Source organism: Myripristis murdjan, chromosome 13 (assembly GCF_902150065.1).
Source record: "Myripristis murdjan chromosome 13, fMyrMur1.1, whole genome shotgun sequence".
In the NCBI taxonomy this organism is placed as follows: domain Eukaryota; kingdom Metazoa; phylum Chordata; class Actinopteri; order Holocentriformes; family Holocentridae; genus Myripristis; species Myripristis murdjan.
Genome location: NC_043992.1, coordinates 36,628,074 through 36,646,786, shown reverse-complemented (window position 1 = coordinate 36,646,786; position 18,713 = coordinate 36,628,074). Strand labels below are relative to the sequence as shown.

The 18,713-nt window shown below is 41.1% G+C and overlaps 1 protein-coding gene across 3 annotated transcripts in view; it reads right to left on the bottom strand.

The window, feature by feature from the left end:
* The window catches only part of fndc3a (fibronectin type III domain containing 3A), a 67,154-nt gene extending 59,554 nt beyond the window's left edge, over window positions 1–7,600 (bottom strand). For 2 of the 3 annotated variants that reach the window (XM_030066625.1, XM_030066626.1), the window contains exons 1-2: window positions 7,163–7,600; window positions 1,906–2,049 (exon numbers count right to left, since the gene is read on the bottom strand). In XM_030066625.1, the coding sequence (XP_029922485.1) occupies window positions 1,906–2,016 (111 nt within the window). In that variant the 5' untranslated portion in view covers window positions 2,017–2,049; window positions 7,163–7,600. The remainder of the gene's footprint in view (window positions 1–1,905; window positions 2,050–7,162) is intronic. The other variant, XM_030066624.1, reaches the window with a different exon arrangement.
* Between the last annotated feature and the right edge of the window lie 11,113 nt (window positions 7,601–18,713).

Genomic DNA, 18,713 nt, shown 5'->3' with positions numbered 1-18,713 from the left:
ACGAAATGTGACGCATCACATTTCCAACACCATATCTGCTTTCCACGAGGCATTCCGCACCATTGTGCAAACAAACATAGTGGAAAGGTTAATGAAATACACAACAATCAAATTCACAGGCGGCACGAGAACCAAGTGATCACGCTGTGGTTAGAAAAAACACAGCAGCTCTGTGCTATCTGATATTTGTTATTCCCCCTCACAAGAGAACCCATTTCGGTGAATTTCTGAACACGCATGGTCACAAATTGGTCTGAGCAGCAGGGTGGTAATAATGTAAGAACACTTCTCTCCTCGAGCTCTTAAAACATACTGTAAGCCTTGACGTAGGATGTGTATGCTTAATCAGGTGAGAGGCGGTAAGGTAACTGAATTCCACAAGAACAACACCCTCGCAGCACAACAAAACACGCAAAATTTGATCTCGACGTGAACAAAGCCCAATTTAGGTGAGGGTTTTTCCACTGTGGAACATGACAAGGCCGCTCCAGAGACATGTTTACGGGGCGGTGCTAATATTAGCAAATCATATCTGCACAAACTGAATAAAACAGAGGAAAGGAACGAGAACATACCGCTGCAGGTTCCATAGTACGTCCCCCCCCAAGGAGGTCGCGGAAACTTTAGTAAATCAAACTGATGACCATCAAAATGACAGGGAAATCACACAGGCTTGTCAGGGCCACTCAGTCTCAGGCTGATACTGAAAGGAGCTGAAGGGGGACATCACCCCATATCCGTTACTCATACAGTGAAGCCTGTTATCAAGACAAAGATCGAGAGAGACGTGGCTCATAATCAACAAGCACCTGTTGCCTTGAACCGCTGAAGTGAAGACAGCAAATCCGGCTAACAGTTCTTTCAGTGCTCTTCTGTGAATATTTGGTTTGGTATCTGAAAGAAGCCACCAAAGGTCGCAGGTTTCACAAGGGGTGCGCAAGTCACACTGTAAGTCCACATCATGTCCAAATAAGGCTCTAGGTAGTCAAATGTAACAGTATAAAAAGTAGGGATTTACAATACAGAAAAAATAGAGATTTTTTCCGACAGCTTCCTCTGATCTGACTTGGAGTATCTAAGGTCATGTTTACAGGACCATAGCAAGGATTTTGAGTGTTTGACCGATTTACTACAAGTTATCCATATTTTACATGGCAACACACCATTTTGAAGATCCTACAGAGGTACTAAAGATTTCACAACATATAAATCAAAATCCCACAATTTTTAATTTGGACTTTTGGTTGAACTGCCCACCTTATAATCTAATGCTAAAATATTATTGTTTGCTTTGGGGAAATTTTAGCAGCATTATGCAGATATTATGCTAAACATGCAGAATCACTGCTATGGTCACACGTTGCGCTTTCCTGTTGCACTTTGATAAACAGCCCTCCTACAGTGCTACATGAATGGCTAATCCATAACAAGATGAGATGCTGCAAAGGGCCCGGCTGGACTCAAACCTGGGCCGCTGTGGCTAAGACTAGCCTCGACAATACGTAGCAGGCGCTGTACACGGTGAGCCACCGAGCGCCCCAGACTGTTATATTTCCTACACATGCCTCAAGTAGAGGTGTGCTTCCATCTTTCAATTTCACTGAGAACTGCAAAAAATGCTTAAGGGTTCATATTCAATCCTCTGCAGCGCTACGCATACGCTTCTTTATAGTTTTAGCGGCAATATACGCGATTAAACACACACCACGATAATCCAGTTCAGCATTTGAACACTTGAAAACCCACAACAGACTAAAGAGGCTTGGCAGCCTAGCTTGAGTAAATTCTTTCAACTGTAATTACAAGGCAGTTTGCTCAAAGACAATGTCGGGCATAACAGTCTTAAAGCAGCAGCTGTGACTAATTGGGACAGAGTGACGGGCGGACAGACGGCTGTGGGAGTACCTGTTGGGGGCCCTCCCCGTTGACCATGGCTGGGGGCGGTGGTGAGGCCAGGATTGGGAGTTCAGGGCTGAGAAGCTGGCCGGACTCCAGAGGTGGGGTGTGGTCTGCCATGTCTCCCTCATTCACACCACTGAAGGGGTGCTACTGCAACAAAGACACAGAAATCAGCGTGGTAAAACATCTGTGGCACCGACAGTCTTCTAGCCGAGTCATTAGGCATACAGCCCTGCCATGACATCACACATAGGGTCTATTTGACCAGTAAACATATAGAAAATTACAAACTATGTCTGTGTTTGCAAAACATTTCAATGGAAATGCTTTTTACTTTTTACCTTTCTCTGGGATTACCTATAAGACACTTTTCATAATAATGGCCTATAAAATACCTAAGGACATTTCTAAGATTTGAGAGCTCAAATCACTTAAGTCTTACTATTTTGAAATACCATGATTCAGCTATGGCTTAAAATGTTTTTTTTTTATTTGATGTTATCACGTTATATTTTCTGTTATGGTGAACATTTCTGACTATACTGTTGTGCTGTAATCTCTTGTTGGCATTTTTCTTGTTGATCCTGGCTATTAGATTTAAGCAGGTAGAGAAAATGAATGAACAAATGAATAAAGAGATGCCAACTACATAAAATGTTTTGCAAGCAAAGGCACCGGGTAAAACTGCCCAGAATCAGTTTTGATAGCCTTTGTTAATATCGACATGACAATGAATGACAGCTGAGTTCTCGCTGCCTGTGTTTAATTTACTTTTATTTTACTTCTACTTCGAACATCAGCTCCTGCTGACAACAATAAAACAGTTTTGCTTGTTTAAAAAGACATCAAACAACAGAGTTACTGTGGTACATCAGGCCAAATATAGCACACTGTGATTTATATGGTAATTAATCAATCTGGAATAATCTGACAACAGAGATGTTGAAAACCATAGTGCTATTCATAGCCTACTTCATCTGATACCTTACACTATAACTGTAGTGGGATAATTAACTCACACTGACCTCTATTCTTAATATCAATTTCTCAAAGGTGCAGCAAATATTAAAAACCCATAGATAATAAGGAGTAGTGACACTCCAAATATCAAAAACAGCCTCAGTGTACCATTTTTATTTTGGCCTCACTGGGCAAGCGTGTTCAAAAAACCTCTGTCAGAGCGCCATGAGAGGGAACTGCTGCATGACTTGATAAAGGCTTTACACAGATACACATTAGCCCAGAGAAGCCAAAATAAAACGTGTACACTGAGGCTGCCTGTAACAGAGCATCCAGACAGCATGAGCTACAGGGGGTGGTGCACCTGTTGCAAATCTCAAATCTGCAAAGACAGTTTGGTGGGTACAGATTTGAATATATTTAAGAAGCTGTCACGGGGTCTGTTGTTGGAATTTCTGGCTGGACTGTTTGTAACTCCCATTTGTTGCTTATCTCAGCCACGGCCCTGCTTTGATGGAACTTGCGCGGTCTTCGTTAACGGTGAGAAATCGGCTGAGGAAAATTTTACAAATCTTGCTCAGCTGAGACATCATGCTAGAGAGGGAACAATTACCAAGGAACGAGAGCGGAAACTATAATCTGTAAGCATCTGAATTAGGTTATTGTCACCCAATCCAAGTGATGCAAAACACCATACTCATCGTTTTCATTTCGATTCTCAAATGAGCCCACTTAACTGCTTATTTTAAAACCCAAGATGATTAACCACTCACTTCCTGGGTGCAGCATCTACCGCTGAAAAAAAGTTTTCTCAGTCATTATTTAGCTTCTTTTCCACCAGTTTCATAACATCTGATGAGACTGATTGACTGATTGATTGATTTACAGCATTAATATAAAAATAAACACAGATAATGCTAAAACACATTTTTTAATTTTGGATCTTGGTGCTTGGAGTTCAGTCACAGGTAAGCCTGAGAGCTCCTGTGAAGCACATAAACTGCTGCTGCTGGGAAAAAAATCGGAGGGGGTGAGTATAATAGACGATGCAGCTGCCCCACATGTTGCTCAGTCAGCTATTATGAAAATCTGTAAGTGTGCGTGTTATGTGCTCTTTCCAATTAAAGGCTGGGAGTTTTTAGAAATTCTTGGGCGAAATGTTTTGAGAAACGTAATGCTGTTCCATCACGAGACAGTAGACGAACCATGGGAGATCAAAGACATGGCTTAAAGCTACTACTGAAATGTTTGTCAAGTATTCATGAATATTTGATTTTAAAGCCTTTTTTTCCCCTCAAACTAATGGCTTTTGGGTCAGTGCATTGTTTGGGCTCATTTAATTGTTTATTGACTAACCGCCATTTAAGGCAACACAAAAACAATTACTTTAATGTTAAGCTTTGTAACCAATGCCATTTTAAATGTATTTTGTTTCACTTTCAAATACTATTTAACTATTTAAACACTAAGGTTTGCATTTCACTTCGCCCATCCCTCCACAAATACACACACTGTACTACAGTGTTTAGCATAAAAATACAATTCATGGCAACAAAATAACGCCTTCAAAAGACATTATTTTTTTATATTTTTTGCTACCATTTCCTCCCTCTTCCTTCCAATGTAAAATACACCATGCAGTTTGAAAATTTTTTCCCCACAACAGCACTCGTTCCCATATGTGCAGTTAATACATTCAGAAGCAAAGCTGAATACAAAACTATAAAATCTCCAGCAGCCAGGTAACTGTATTATCATTTTTCCATTTCATCAAACGTACTAGGCACTAGATCAGATTAGCCCACCACTGGATTGAACATAAGCCTTATATTACATCATTCAGTGGGAAAATTATCATCATGAAATTTTATGTATTGTGTGTGTAAATATTGGCTGGGTGGGTAGGTGGGTGTGTTTGCTTATGTTGTAATTATGTTTTAAATGGTGTATTTCACTGTTTAATATTTTGTCTTTTACATTTACCTGCTCATAGACTACAAACAGAAGCCACTAGGTAAATCTGGTACTACGCATCAACTTTAATTATTTTTTACACTATGAGAAAGAGATGAAAAAAAAATTAAAAATGAAATGTGCCAGATGATGATGATTGTGGACACTTAAAAGGTAATAATGTAGGATGGATTTTGTGTGTATTGTGTTTAGACAACGTATTCAGGGCAGGGGGAACAAGAACAGACAGAAATATGTGATAAAGAAAATTATAAAACACAGGATCTGTAAAAATGTTATTCCCTTCAACCAAGCCAGACAGCGGCTCTCACAGAAATAACACTGACTTTTTTAAGTTCCATTTCTCGTGCAAAGTGTTCTCACAATCCTTTGCTTAACACATACAAATCTCAAAAAAGCTGACCATGGTGGCAGTTTAGTGAATAATAAGTTCAAGCGATCATCAAGCACACATCAGCCTACCAGGATTATACACAAGCTCATGTCAAGTTCAGTCCTATGAGTGGATCCAGGGAGGATACTCTCTCCACTGCTGCCAAGACGTACCAATTAAATAAGACTAAAGAGTCAATGGGCCACACCGCGGACTCACTGACCCACTTGTGACTAAAAAGATTACGGGGGTAACGCAAAGTCTGTCAAAAAGAGCAGAACACCAAGAGAGAAACGGAACATGTGTCCTTGAACCTAATTACAATCTAGCGCATGCGCCGCAAAACTTCACAGTGATCTGGCTTATCTGTTAGCTTTAGCCACTCCCCTCCTTAAGCTTAAACAAAGTCAGTTTACAGTGTGATGGTCAATGAACTGGATTTGAGGGAACTGCTGCTACAGAAGAGGAGCAACGTGAGATTAGCATAGTATTACAAGTAGGCTTTAGATGACAGCAGGCTCCTTCTGCTGTCATCAGGCCTACAAGTCAAAACAGTACAATCACTAGAAAACATCAAAACCATCAGCATTCATGTCAAGACTACCATGGATATGCTCACAGCAGTTCCCTGTGGGTCCAGCGAAAAAGAGGGCTGAGGGAAACCCTGATCCCAGGCAATGCTGCACTTCTGCTACTCTGCACACACATTCGCATGGACACATGTCCACACTAATGATGAAGATGCAGGTGACATGGCACTCTCACTGAGGTTTCAGGTACCATTTTCCACATAGGAAGCCATATTATTAAGGTGAAATAAAATTTACATTGCACAGCCCAGCTCTGGGTTACCTGCAATTGTTATGCAGTGACTGCATGAGTATCATCTTGCCTGTGCTGCAAAACAAAGATCTTCCTCATAACCCGGCAAGACATTTTAGCTCCTATCTCTGGATTAAGAAATGCCTCTTACAAAAAAAAAAAAATAATAATAAAAAATCAGTGAAACTATAACATTGAATATAAAAAAGGGGTAACCCTCCTACCATGGATGAATTTATATATTTAAAAAAAAAAAAAAAAACAAGTCTGTGCAGCCCTTTCCATGTTTCAGCAACACCAAAACTACTGGTAAGAAACTGTGGGAACACCTGTTTTTGCCCTGATACTACATCATATTTGACTGTGGCTAGGACAGCAACTACTAGCCAGAGGGCAGCTGTTTTTCAGTTACGGTTTTGGTGTGGCAGGGAAACACCTGGCCAGAGAGAATTATGACCCTGTCTCTCTAGACAATGCTTTTGTTCAAACATTTGTTCCTCTGTCGCCTTGATCATGTATGTAAAAAGGCGCAGTAAAGTGACACAGGTGATGAGGATTAAAATTTTAAAAAATACCTCGACTCTATTAAGTAGCCTAGTGCAACGTTTTATTCCTCAATTACTAATACCAATTAGAAACAATTCCTTTAGCTGTTAAACTAAGGGTGGGAGTCCAACTAGAGCACCTGGAGCAGTGTCTTCTAACTCTACCTGTCTCACACTCTCTGACAGTTACCTGTTACATTTACTGACCTGTCAATCCGCCTACCTGTTAGCCAGCTAGCGGACTGTCATACCTGTTACAAGGCTGCGTGTTGCAAACGCAATCAGCCATGAAACCCGAAGCAGGAACCAAACACATTTATCATGACTGACTGTGAATGTTAGTGAGCTCCATGTCCAGCGCTAGCAAACACAAATGCTTCACGTTAACTCTACAGGTGTGCATGTGTGAGTATTTTGGCGTTATTGTTCGCATAACGCCACGACTAACGATAATTAATGACCGCTGGTAAAAGTTGACAATTCTGTCTATTAGCAGTGTTAGCACTCCAGCAAATAGACGGTAGTTTGACAGTGTAACAACAGAGTTAACGCACATATAATCACAAATAATGCAGTTTCAGCTACTCACTCGGTCAGTCGGGCACAGCAGGAGCAGTCTTGACCGACTCGCCGATACTCAGGGATGAACTTTTCGAAAATATGTCAACGTTGACGCGCTAGCTCGAAACCCCAGCTAACGTTACTTTCAGCACCACCCGAGATGGATAGCTTTGCCAGCTACCTACACCCAAACACAGGAGAAGGCAAAGGGTGACATGCTAGCGTTCACTATGCTAGCTAATGCTGCCGGGCTAATATTTAGCAGGATGAAGATGCGCTTTCCTCGAGCTCTGAACGGCGATCGCTCGCATGAGTTAGCGCTAAAAAACAGAGCGAAGGGACTAGCCAGCTGCGGTGACGCCACCAAGTATCGATAACGTTAGCCTAATTGCCAGTTTTATCGAGATACTTGTCATCCAACCCTGCTCCGCGCATAAAAGGCTGGAATGTCGCCATCACTTACAGGACGCCGTGCGCACGCGCATTACGGCAAATCATGACGCGCTCCAGCCGCTAAGACACCGAGAAGCAAGATCAGGGTTGCCAAGTCCGCGTTTTTTCCGCCAAATTGGGCTACTTTGTAAGTGTTGCCGCGGGTAACAAAGTTTGTCCGCGGGTTGGGCTTGGGCAGACCTGTGGCATACAGATGATTTTATTTATTTATTTATTTTTTTATGTAGAGAGGACAATGCACATTGATTGACATTACTGTAAATGCGCCAGTGTTAGCCAGAGGCTAGTTTACAACCGCAGTCCTCCGGCATGACGTTAAAGAACCATTAAAATATACAAAAACGGGACACAAGGGTCATAATACATAAAAACAAGGACGCAGGAGACATAAAATTTACAGTAAGAATACAACATATCCATGTAGGAAACAGAGACCGGCAGACAATGACACTAAAAGAGAGACATCAATCATGCAATTAAATAAAATTGGCCAAGATGAACTGTCAAGGATGGATAAATGAGATGGAGATGCAGCAATGCAAAGACCAGAGCAGGGTTTCTTGCTGGAGTTGTGCTAAGATGGATTAAGAAACACAACGAAACCAAAGATATATGCCTATGCCTATGAATAAAGATTCATATTTTGAATGACTAATGAAATCTGCTGCCACGAGTTTGAGCCCACCGGAGAGATGCTGGCCTTGTTCAATACAGTTCTGTATGACAGGGACCGGGGCGAGGGATCTCAACATGTCTAAAAAGAAACTGGACAACGCTGTAAATAGTTCAAGTTCATGGAGTTTTTTCCCGTTCTTTTTTATGTTGGAGACAGCCAGCAGTTTAACAGGTGAGCTGAAATGATTTTCAATTGCCTTTGCCTGGGAAATTGCCTTTAATGTTTATGATGTTATTTTATAGATATTATAGCACATTTTGCAATTATAGCAATGCTGTTGGACTTTAAAAGCAACATATATGGATTTTTATGGGCCTATTTTGAGTTCTGGTATTGGGCTGATTTTTGGGCCCTTTTTATACCCGGTTGGGCGGGTTTGGGGCTGGTTTTGAGATACTGTTTGGCTGCTTTTGTCTCACAGATCTGGCAACCCTGAGCAAGATTTCCGACATTAGCTCGCTTAGGTGGAAATGCAAGCCGGTTCTCTCCGATATTATAATGAGCCTTCTCTCTGTAGGAGGACCCAGAATGTTGACGTGGCTTTCGGTTCGCCTGCCTAGTCAGCGACAGGGTGAAGTGAGCTGGCGGTGCACAGCACGCTTATCGTGACTGTGCAGCGCAGGAAAGCAAAAATTACAGGCCTCTAAATATTGCTCATCTTACTAAATATGTTTCTGGCACGGCACTCCAGACGCTTCCGAGGGTTATGACGCAAATGTGAGCCTCCTCGTAGCCTATATGTCAAGTCGATAGCGTCAACATCATATGCGATGCAATACAACCAATCTCTAAATCACATCACTTTCAGGATCATTCATAAAATCGCACTTTGGGTTTAAATTAATTATTTTTTGTGTGGTATGACAACGAGACGGAGACCACAGGATTTCATATGCTATGCAAAGTGCCCACGTCACCACAAGCACAGCCTAAATTAAAGGTGCACTGTGTAGTTTTGACATATTTATTTACATTTGCATGACCTGCCACTGTGGATATGATTTCAAGAGCGGTTCTCTTTCATTTCCTAACAAGCTAAAAGAAAAAAAAATCTTTTTCAAACATTACAAATCACAGAGAAGCCTTGAGGATGCTTCTTTGAATAGTATTATGTACACAAACAACTGTAAACAACTGGTGACTTTTCAGTGTCCCTGTTTTCCCCTGAGGAACGTTTGTTTATCTTTTTAAATAAACATTACAAGATACAGATTTTATTTTTAGATAACAGGATTTCTGAGTTTAAAATTTATTTTATCACACAGCACCTTTAAACAGTATGTACTTAATTAATAGCCATTTTCAGTAAATCTTGCATTTCACCATTTGTTGTGTGATAACTCATTCTCACACACACACACACACACACACACACACACACTATTGCATTGTATGAGGCTACTTTCTCAACAACTGAATCATTTTGTGGCTGGACTGTTCTTTGTTATGCTTCATGGATCATGATAAAATTTTGTTTCATACACAGGTTATCTTTTAGGCGCAGTGAAAGGGGAAATAGTCATACGTGAAGTACCACCTAAAACATTATTTTGAAACCACATATATCTGGAAGGAAAACTGTGATAGTGGCATATGAGAGTCTCTGCAGCTGAAGCACAAAGTGTGTCCAGTGGCTCCCATGGCTCCACCTGCTGGAGCCAGCAAGTCAGTAAATGACCAGTAACTTGTGCTGTTGCTTCACTCATGGGCCGCCTGCTAGTTTGACTAAGTATTTTTATTTTATCTAGCTTTTGCTCCAGAGCCATTCTCTTTTGACCTTGTCTCTGCAGCTTCATTAGTATGGTAAAATTATGATAGAAAACAGATCAGGAAGAGGATGACACAAAGAGGCTTGACCTCATATCATGCATTCAAGCATTATGGGGGTCACAAAAATCATTACCTGCGTAGGACCCATTGCTGGAGAGATTAATCTAATGACCTGGATGTAATTTTTTTAAACAGGAATTTAGTTTTCCAACTTTGATACACACCACCTAACTTTTGTTTTATTTGTTAAACTAGTTTGAAAATTAGTCATGTTTTTATCAACCTTTTTTCTCAGCAGCTAAAAATGGGGACTCCTCTTGTCTGTGGGGGGGGGGCGGTCGAAGTTGCATTCATGGCACGTCAGTGCTGGGAATTTATTTATTTATTTATTAATAAGCTTGTGTTGCCATTGTGGAGGCAGTTGCTGATGACCTGCTGATAGCATACTGTGTACAATTTGGAAAAACAATCTTGACTGACAGATTTTTTCCCCCAATTCCCACATGCACAGCATAAAAAATTCAGATGCTTTTTTTTATTTTTACTGGCTTACTCACTCAAATGAGTAGAAGTGAAATTGAAATTTGCTTGTTGAGAAATAGTATGTTGAATGCCAGTCAAAAATATTGCTGCATCAAATATAACAGGCATTATTTATTTATTTATTCATTCATTCATTCATTCATTCAATTATTCATTTTTTTTATGTTCTTATACTGCTGTTCCCTGGGCGGCAGGGTGCCACATTGAGCAGAACGTCCACCCCAGTGAACTGTCCTTGAACAAAACGTTCCTTCCCGCTCCAGGGGCGCTGCTCTGCAGCTGACCCTGCGCTCTGAACTCCCTGTGGAAGGGGGCAAGTGAGATAAAAGAAAATATCACATTATTATGTAGATATGTGTGGAGCCTGCGAGCTGCCAGCTATTTGGAAAAAAAATAACCTGACCTAAGAATCCATCGCTATGCTTTTGTGTTCTGTATTCTTGTGTTATCAGTCCATGCACATGGTTTTAAATAACAAATTTGTACCTTTGAAACAAATTTGACATCTTAAAACGCTTTTCATAAACCACTTGGACATGTGCAGCATTATTTATGCTGTATGGAATAGCTGTTTTAAGGGAATGTATTTTTAATTCATGGGCTTGTTTTTTGCTTTTTGTTTTCCAGACAGATTTAAAGGGAGCAAAAACATGAAAGCATACATATTTTTCCAACTTTTCATATGTATCATTTTTTTCGGTATTAGGTGATGTCCAGATGTTCTTTGAAATAAAAGGCGCTCTATCTATCTGTCTATCTATCTATCTATCTATCTATCTATCTATCTATCTATCTATCTATTCTCACTGAAGGCATCAAAACTATGAATGAACACATATGGAATCATGTAGCAAACAAAAAAGTGTCAAATAACTCAAAACATGTTATATATTTTAGATTCTTCAAAATAGCCACCCTTTGCTCTGATTACTGCTTTGCACACTCTTGGCATTCTCTCGATGAGCTTCAAGAGGTAGTCACCTGAAATGGTTTTCCAACAGTCTTGAAGGAGTTCCCAGAGGTGTTTAGCACTTGTTGGCCCCTTTGCCTTCACTCTGCGGTCCAGCTCACCCCAAACCATCTCGATTGGGTTCAGGTCCGGTGACTGTGGAGGCCAGGTCATCTGCCGCAGCACTCCATCACTCTCCTTCTTGGTCAAATAGCCCTTACACAGCCTGGAGGTGTGTTTGGGCTCATTGTCCTGTTGAAAAATAAATGATGGTCCAACTAAACGCAAACCGGATGGGATGGCATGTCGCTGCAGGATGCTGTGGTAGCCATGCTGGTTCAGTGTGCCTTCAATTTTGAATAAATCCCCAACAGTGTCACCAGCAAAACACCCCCACACCATCACACCTCCTCCTCCATGCTTCACAGTGGGAACCAGGCATGTGGAATCCATCCGTTCACCTTTTCTGCGTCTCACAAAGACACGGCGGTTGGAACCAAAGATCTCAAATTTGGACTCATCAGACCAAAGCACAGATTTCCACTGGTCTAACGTCCATTCCTTGTGTTTCTTGGCCCAAATCCCTTCTGCTTGTTGCTTTTCCTTAGTAGTGGTTTCTTAGCAACTATTTGACCATAAAGGCCTGATTTGCACAGTCTCCTCTGCACAGTTGATGTAGAGATGTGTCTGCCACTAGAACTCTGTGTTCTGAGGCTGGTGACTCGGATGAACTTGTCCTCAGAAGCAGAGGTGACTCTTGGTCGTCCTTTCCTGGGTCGGTCCTCATGTGAGCCAGTTTCATCGAAGTGCTTGATGGTTTTTGAGACTCCACTTGGGGACACATTCAAAGCTTTTGCAATTTTCCGGACTGACTGACCTTCAGTTCTTAAAGTAATGATTGACTGTCGTTTTTCTTTACTTAGCTGATTGGTTCTTGCCATAATATGAATTCTAACAGTTGTCAAATAGGGCTGTCAGCTGTGTACCAACATGACTTCTGCACAACACAACTGATGGTCCCAACCCCATCAAGGGGCTGTTTACACGACAATGGTTTTCACAAAGAACGGTAAACTTTTGTTGCGTTTTGGCCTTTCATTTATACGACAACTGCGTTTTAGGTGCTTGAAAACACAAACTTTTGAAACCGGGTTCTAGGGTGGAATTTTTTGATAACGCTGCCGTGTAAACTGGCAATACGAAATTCTTGTGAAAACGATGACGACACGGCCCCACTTCACGCGTGACTATGACGTTTTCAGCCATGCGTGAACAGGAAAACAACAACGCCACGCCGCCAAAGCGTTTGTATGCAGGCGCGCGGTGCTATTCTGTGGTGTTACATTGCAAAGTTACTACTACTACTAAGTTATTTAACATTTTTTTTCTTTGCTGCATAATTCCATATATCTTGCTTCATATATCTGATGTCTTCAGTATGTATCTACGATGTAGAAACTAGTAAAAATAAAGAAAAGACTTTTGACTGGTGTGTGTGTGTGTGTGTGTGTGTAGATATATAGATATATATAAATATATATCTATATATCTATCCATCTATATCTATATCTATATATCTATCCATCTATATATATATATATAGATAGATAGATAGATAGATAGATAGATAGATATAGATATAGATGGATAGATATATAGATATATGGATGGAGCCACCAGAAATAAAAGAGGATTTCATTTAGGTACAAAACAGACTAGTTTTTTTTTTTTTTTTTTTTTTTTTTTTTTACAGAGGCACAAGAAAAAGGCTGAAGATGCAAAAGATTAAGAAACAACATAAACCTGAAGAAACCTTTGATGCAGTGAAGTGCTTTGCATATATGCCAACTATAGGTCAGAAAAACAAGCCCATGTCAATTCCGACCTGTTAAAACATTACCTCAAAAGAATCTCTCCATCACACAGCACAAAACAGCAATAACAGCAAATCAACATTTTAACAACAAAGTGTATGAAATCCTGATGAACATTCTTCACCAACTTGAACAGCAGCTGCCATCACTTTCCTGGGCAGACATAGCAGGTTTTCCATGTTCTGGTCCTTTGCCCTTGGTCGATATTCAATCGTGAAATTGTAGCTGGCCAACGGTAAAGCAAATGTCTGCTCCACTGCCTCCAGGTTTGCTGTATCTGGCTGTACTAAAGGACTGTTATCAGTGAACACGGTAAAGGCGGCTCCCCCGAAATAACCCTTAAACTTCTTGGTGACTGCCCATTTGAGTGCCTACAGCTCCAATTTGAAAGAGCTATAGTTCTGATCGTTCCACTCAATGGGTAGGAGGCTGTGACTCGCATAGGCAAACACCCTCTCTTTGCCATTACAAACCTGTGACAGCACGGCCTCTAAGCCATCCATACTTTCACCTGTGTGCAGCCCAAATTAGAGTTTGCAGAGGCCAGTATGAGGACCTGCAGGAAGGCCTGGTTCAAGCAATCAAAGCTCTGGTGGCAGTCTCAGGTCCACCGCACTGGACTGGCATCCCTTTCCTTGAAGGAGGCCTCACGTGTTTGTGTATGCTGGAATATAACTGCAATACCCAGCAAATGCAGATGGCAGCCCTGTTGTTTACCTGTTATACCGTGCCTACGCTCACCTGGACAAGCTGGCCATGTGAGTACGCTCATGTTTTTTGATTTCTCCAGTGCTTTCGACACCATGTGGTTGACTCTAGTGGGTGAGAAGCTGATGGCAGTGTAGGTGGAGGCTCTCCTCGTGTCCTGGATTGTTAACTACCTGACTGGCAGACTACAGTATGTGTACTTGCACACTGTGTGTCTGACAGAGTGGTCATCAACACCGGGGCCCTGCAGGGGACAGTCCTGTTTCCCCTCCTTTTCACCCTCTACACCACAGATCACTCAGAGTCCTGCCATCCTCAGAGGTTCTCTGATGACTCTGTGATAGTTGGATGTGTCAGGAATGGTGCGGAGGCTGACTACAAGGCTGTGATAGGAAACTGTCACATGGTGTGAGCAGAGCCATCTGCAGCTCAATGTGGCAAAGACTAAGGAGCTGGCTGTGGATCTGAGGAGGGCCAAGTCACCGGTGACCCCTGTTTCCATCCAGGGGGTCAGTGTGGACATCGTGGAGGATGACGCATAGCTGGGAGTGTCCATAGACAATAAACTGGACTGGTCTAAGAAAACTGAAGCCCTCTACAAGAAGGGCCAGAGCTGTCTCTACTTTCTGAGGAGGCTGAGGTCGTTCAACATCTGCCAGACAATGCCGAGGATGTTTTATGAGTCTGTGGTAGCCAGCACTCTCCTGTTTGCCGCTGTGTACTGGAGCAGCAGGTTGACGGCAGCAGACGTCCGCAGACTCAAACAAACGGATCCACAAGGCTGGTGATGTTGTGGGGGTGGAGTTGGACTCTCTGAGAGGAGGGTGCTGTCCAGACTGTGTGGCATCTTGGACAATGTCTCCCACCCACTCCATGACACACTGGTCAAGCACAGGAGTGCATTCAGACTTATTCCACCGAGATGCATCATAGAACGCCACAGGAAGTCATTCCTCCCTGTGGCCGTCAGACTTTTTAATGCCTCTTGTGGACAGTCAGATAGTCAGTTATCACACTATTTAAGCTGTTTGTTTTAACCATTTGACTGTGCAATAATTTATACCTGTAGGACCTGACAACAATTCAACAGAGTGATAACCCTGTATATATACAGGCATGATGTATATAGGTACACTTTTTACATCTGCTCATTTTCTTATTTCTGTATTTATTGTTGGAATATTTTGTAAGATTCATGCACATATTCAGATTTAATGCACATAATGCACATAATTCTGATAAAACCTGAACAACTTGATAAAACAGTTTGCATATACTGTGTACATAATGCGCATACTTTTTTACAAAGTTGTAAGGCACATATTTTTTTTATTACTTATTACTTATTACTTTCTTATTTCTTTTGACCCAATTTTCTCTTGGGGATCAATCAAGTATTTTCTGATTCTTATTCTGATCCTGACCAAATTGTCGACAGTATTTGCAGGAAGACGTGAGACATACAAGCACAGTTCTCGGCAGTAGTCCTTAATTGACAATCTCTGGAATCTCTCTGGAAAGCTACAGTAGAAAGAAAGAAGAAGATGTCTGTTTTGTCTGCCAATTTTGCTTACAAAAAATGTCTTATGTGAATTTTTTTTACCAGTGTACTAAACACAAAACAGTAAGGTTAGGCTTGCTGCCTCGCTATATAATTACAGCTATCTTCTGGCAAAATCAGCAGTGTTGTTTTAATGTTCAACTAAAATGAGACAAAAATCTGCTAATTTTAGATAACATAGCTAATGTGCAATATACCAAGAGCAAGGAGATGCAACTCCTGTCCATTGGGAGCTGTCAATAGACATAACAGGTGAGGTTAACATAAGAAAACAAGCTTTGTTATCTCGAGATAGCAAACATTTAAAAGGTAATTGCAGCACAAGTATCCTCAGCTTCCCCAAGAACATAAATTTTAAAGTTAGGAAAACCATTTTGTTTTCCCTAACCTTAAATTCTAACCCTCATGAATGAAATTAAGTCACTTTGAGGCAGGAACAACCTTTTAGTGACAAGGTAGGAGCTGCAATCACTTTTAGGCAAAACTGCATTTCACGGATAGGAGGCCAATTGCTGCAGATTTTTTCCTTATGTGTTTTTACTCTACTTAGGGCATGAAACAAACAAATATTCACTTTTTTTTTCAGAAATATGATTCAGAAAGTTCAGAAAGTTACAGACATGTCCACTCCAGTAGACTACATGCACCTAAGCACTCAACATAAAACAGTACAAACTTAATGTAAGAATGAACTAAATGAGTTTTATGATAAACCCATGAACAATTATTTCTTTTTATGCTTTGAAAAACATTTTAACATACTTTCACACATTTTAACATTGCATGGGCCTATTGTTTAGGCCTGAATAAGAAAACAAACAGTGCTCACATCTGCAAAGCTTCCCTCTAAGCTAAGCCAATGTTTCAAAACATCTACAAAAAGAAGAACATTTCTGTGAGTCTCCATACTTCTTTAAGGATGCAGGACTGATATTACCATCATTATACTAGTATTAATATGTTTTCAGCAACAAGAACTGACAGTCTCTGCATAAACCTCAATGGAGGGGAGCAGCAGAGAGCATTCTATCAGCTGATATGCAATTCCACCATAGAAACCATTGCATTTAGGGGAAAATGACTTTTAAACAGCTGCCATCTATAGTGACCACTATGCACAAGAGGGTTAAAGATATTTAAACTGGTAAAAAGGACTTAATTGGTTATCATCTAGGGCACAGGGAAGGTAAAATAATGCATAGCCATAAGGATAATCACAAAAGAGGTGATTTCTTTATCCGTAAATCATGTTAATTTCAGTCTGGCTTCCAAATATAGACCTAAACAAAGATATTAGATATACCAAACACATATAAACATCTAAAACAATACTACATAATTTCCTATAATCATGTAAATGCCATGGCTGATGAACCTGCAAATACTTCTCTGGTTAGAACAACAACAGCAACTTTAACAGGCTGTGCTCTGGCCAAAGACTGGCTAAAGATCAGTTTTTGGCACGACACAGCAGACACAGCAGAGACTGGCAGGCGTATGTGTTACAAAGTTGAGATCTACAAAATCAGCCACAGGCTTGTGCCCTCATTGTGTTGGCTGGGCGGTGCACATGCCATGGATCAATGCAGATGGTTGAGCTCCTACTCTCTTTTGCTGCTCAACTCAGGAGTAATGTTGAAGCTACGTGTGTCCTCTGCTTTGTTCATGTATGATAACAAAGCAGCTGTTCAGCCGGGTTTGATTAGACTGATGTGTGATAACAAATAAGGAACTTTGTGGAGTTTCAGTGGTTGTGTGGACGTGAGTTTTTGCCTATCGTCTTCCCCCACAATCTCCAAGCTACCTCCTCTAAGACACATGGACGACAACCAGCATTTGATAACAACCAACTATGTCATGCTCTGAAATTAAATTAATTATAACTTAAGAAGTCTGATATCACAAGAAAGACCACAGAAATAAAAGACAAAAACTTGTAATATTGTGGCATTAAAGCTTGACTGTTTATGTATATATATACACACACACACACACACACACACACACACATATATACACACACACACACACACACACACACATACACACACACACATATATATACATATATATATATATATATATATAGACTTTATGTTAAGGGTTTTTTTCAAAGCTGAAGTGTGTACTCTATTATACTTTGTGTACAACTGACTATAGCATAATTTGTATTTCTCAACTGGAAATTTCCCTGCAGGAACTCTTTCAGGCAGACAAGATGTTTCTTCTGTCAGTCCACTGTCACTGGGTTCAGCCTCTTTCTCTTGGCAGATAAGCTTTCCATGGTAGAAGAGACTCTTTCTCCCTGCAGACATCCTCTTTCTCTTGGCAGAGAAGCTCCTCCTCTTGGTGGACTGCCTCGCTCAGAGCCTCTCTCTCTTGGGAAATAGCTTGGGAAAGAGCGATTCTTTCTGTTTGAGAAGATCCTCTTTGTCTCAGCAAAGATCTTCTATCTCACACCAGACAGCCTCTTTCTCTTGGCGGACAGCTTCCGTTTTTTTTGGTGGAAAACCTCTCTCCCTCTGTGAGGAGATGTTCTTCCTCTCAGTGGAGCCACTCTTCCTCTTTGCGGAAACACTCCTCCTTTTGGTGGAAAAGCTGTTTCTCTCGGTTGAAAGTTATTTTCCTCAGCTACGATGCTCTTTCTCTTTGAGATCATCTTTCTCTCACTAAGCGTTTTGCTCTTGCAAGAAAGCCCTTGTTATTTAGTAACGGGCATACCACTCCTGGTAGACTGGCATTTCCTGCTCCTCCTCGATCTCCTAGCAATGCTTGTGTTTTGTAGCCATCGTCTCTCTGTTGGCCAATGTTTCATTCATTCAGTGTGGTCCCACTCTACTCCGGATACAGGATCCACTTCAAAGGCTTTCGGCTCAGTCTCATTGTTGTTACAATCTTGTTCGGCCTCCCTCTGAAAGCCAAGGCGGTTCATGGCAGACATGATGCCATACATGAGGTGGAACACGGTGCTTGTTGATGTCTTTTGGGGACTTGTGTGATAGCTTGGATCTGTCAAAATAGAGGAAATAGTCTGTACTGTGGGTG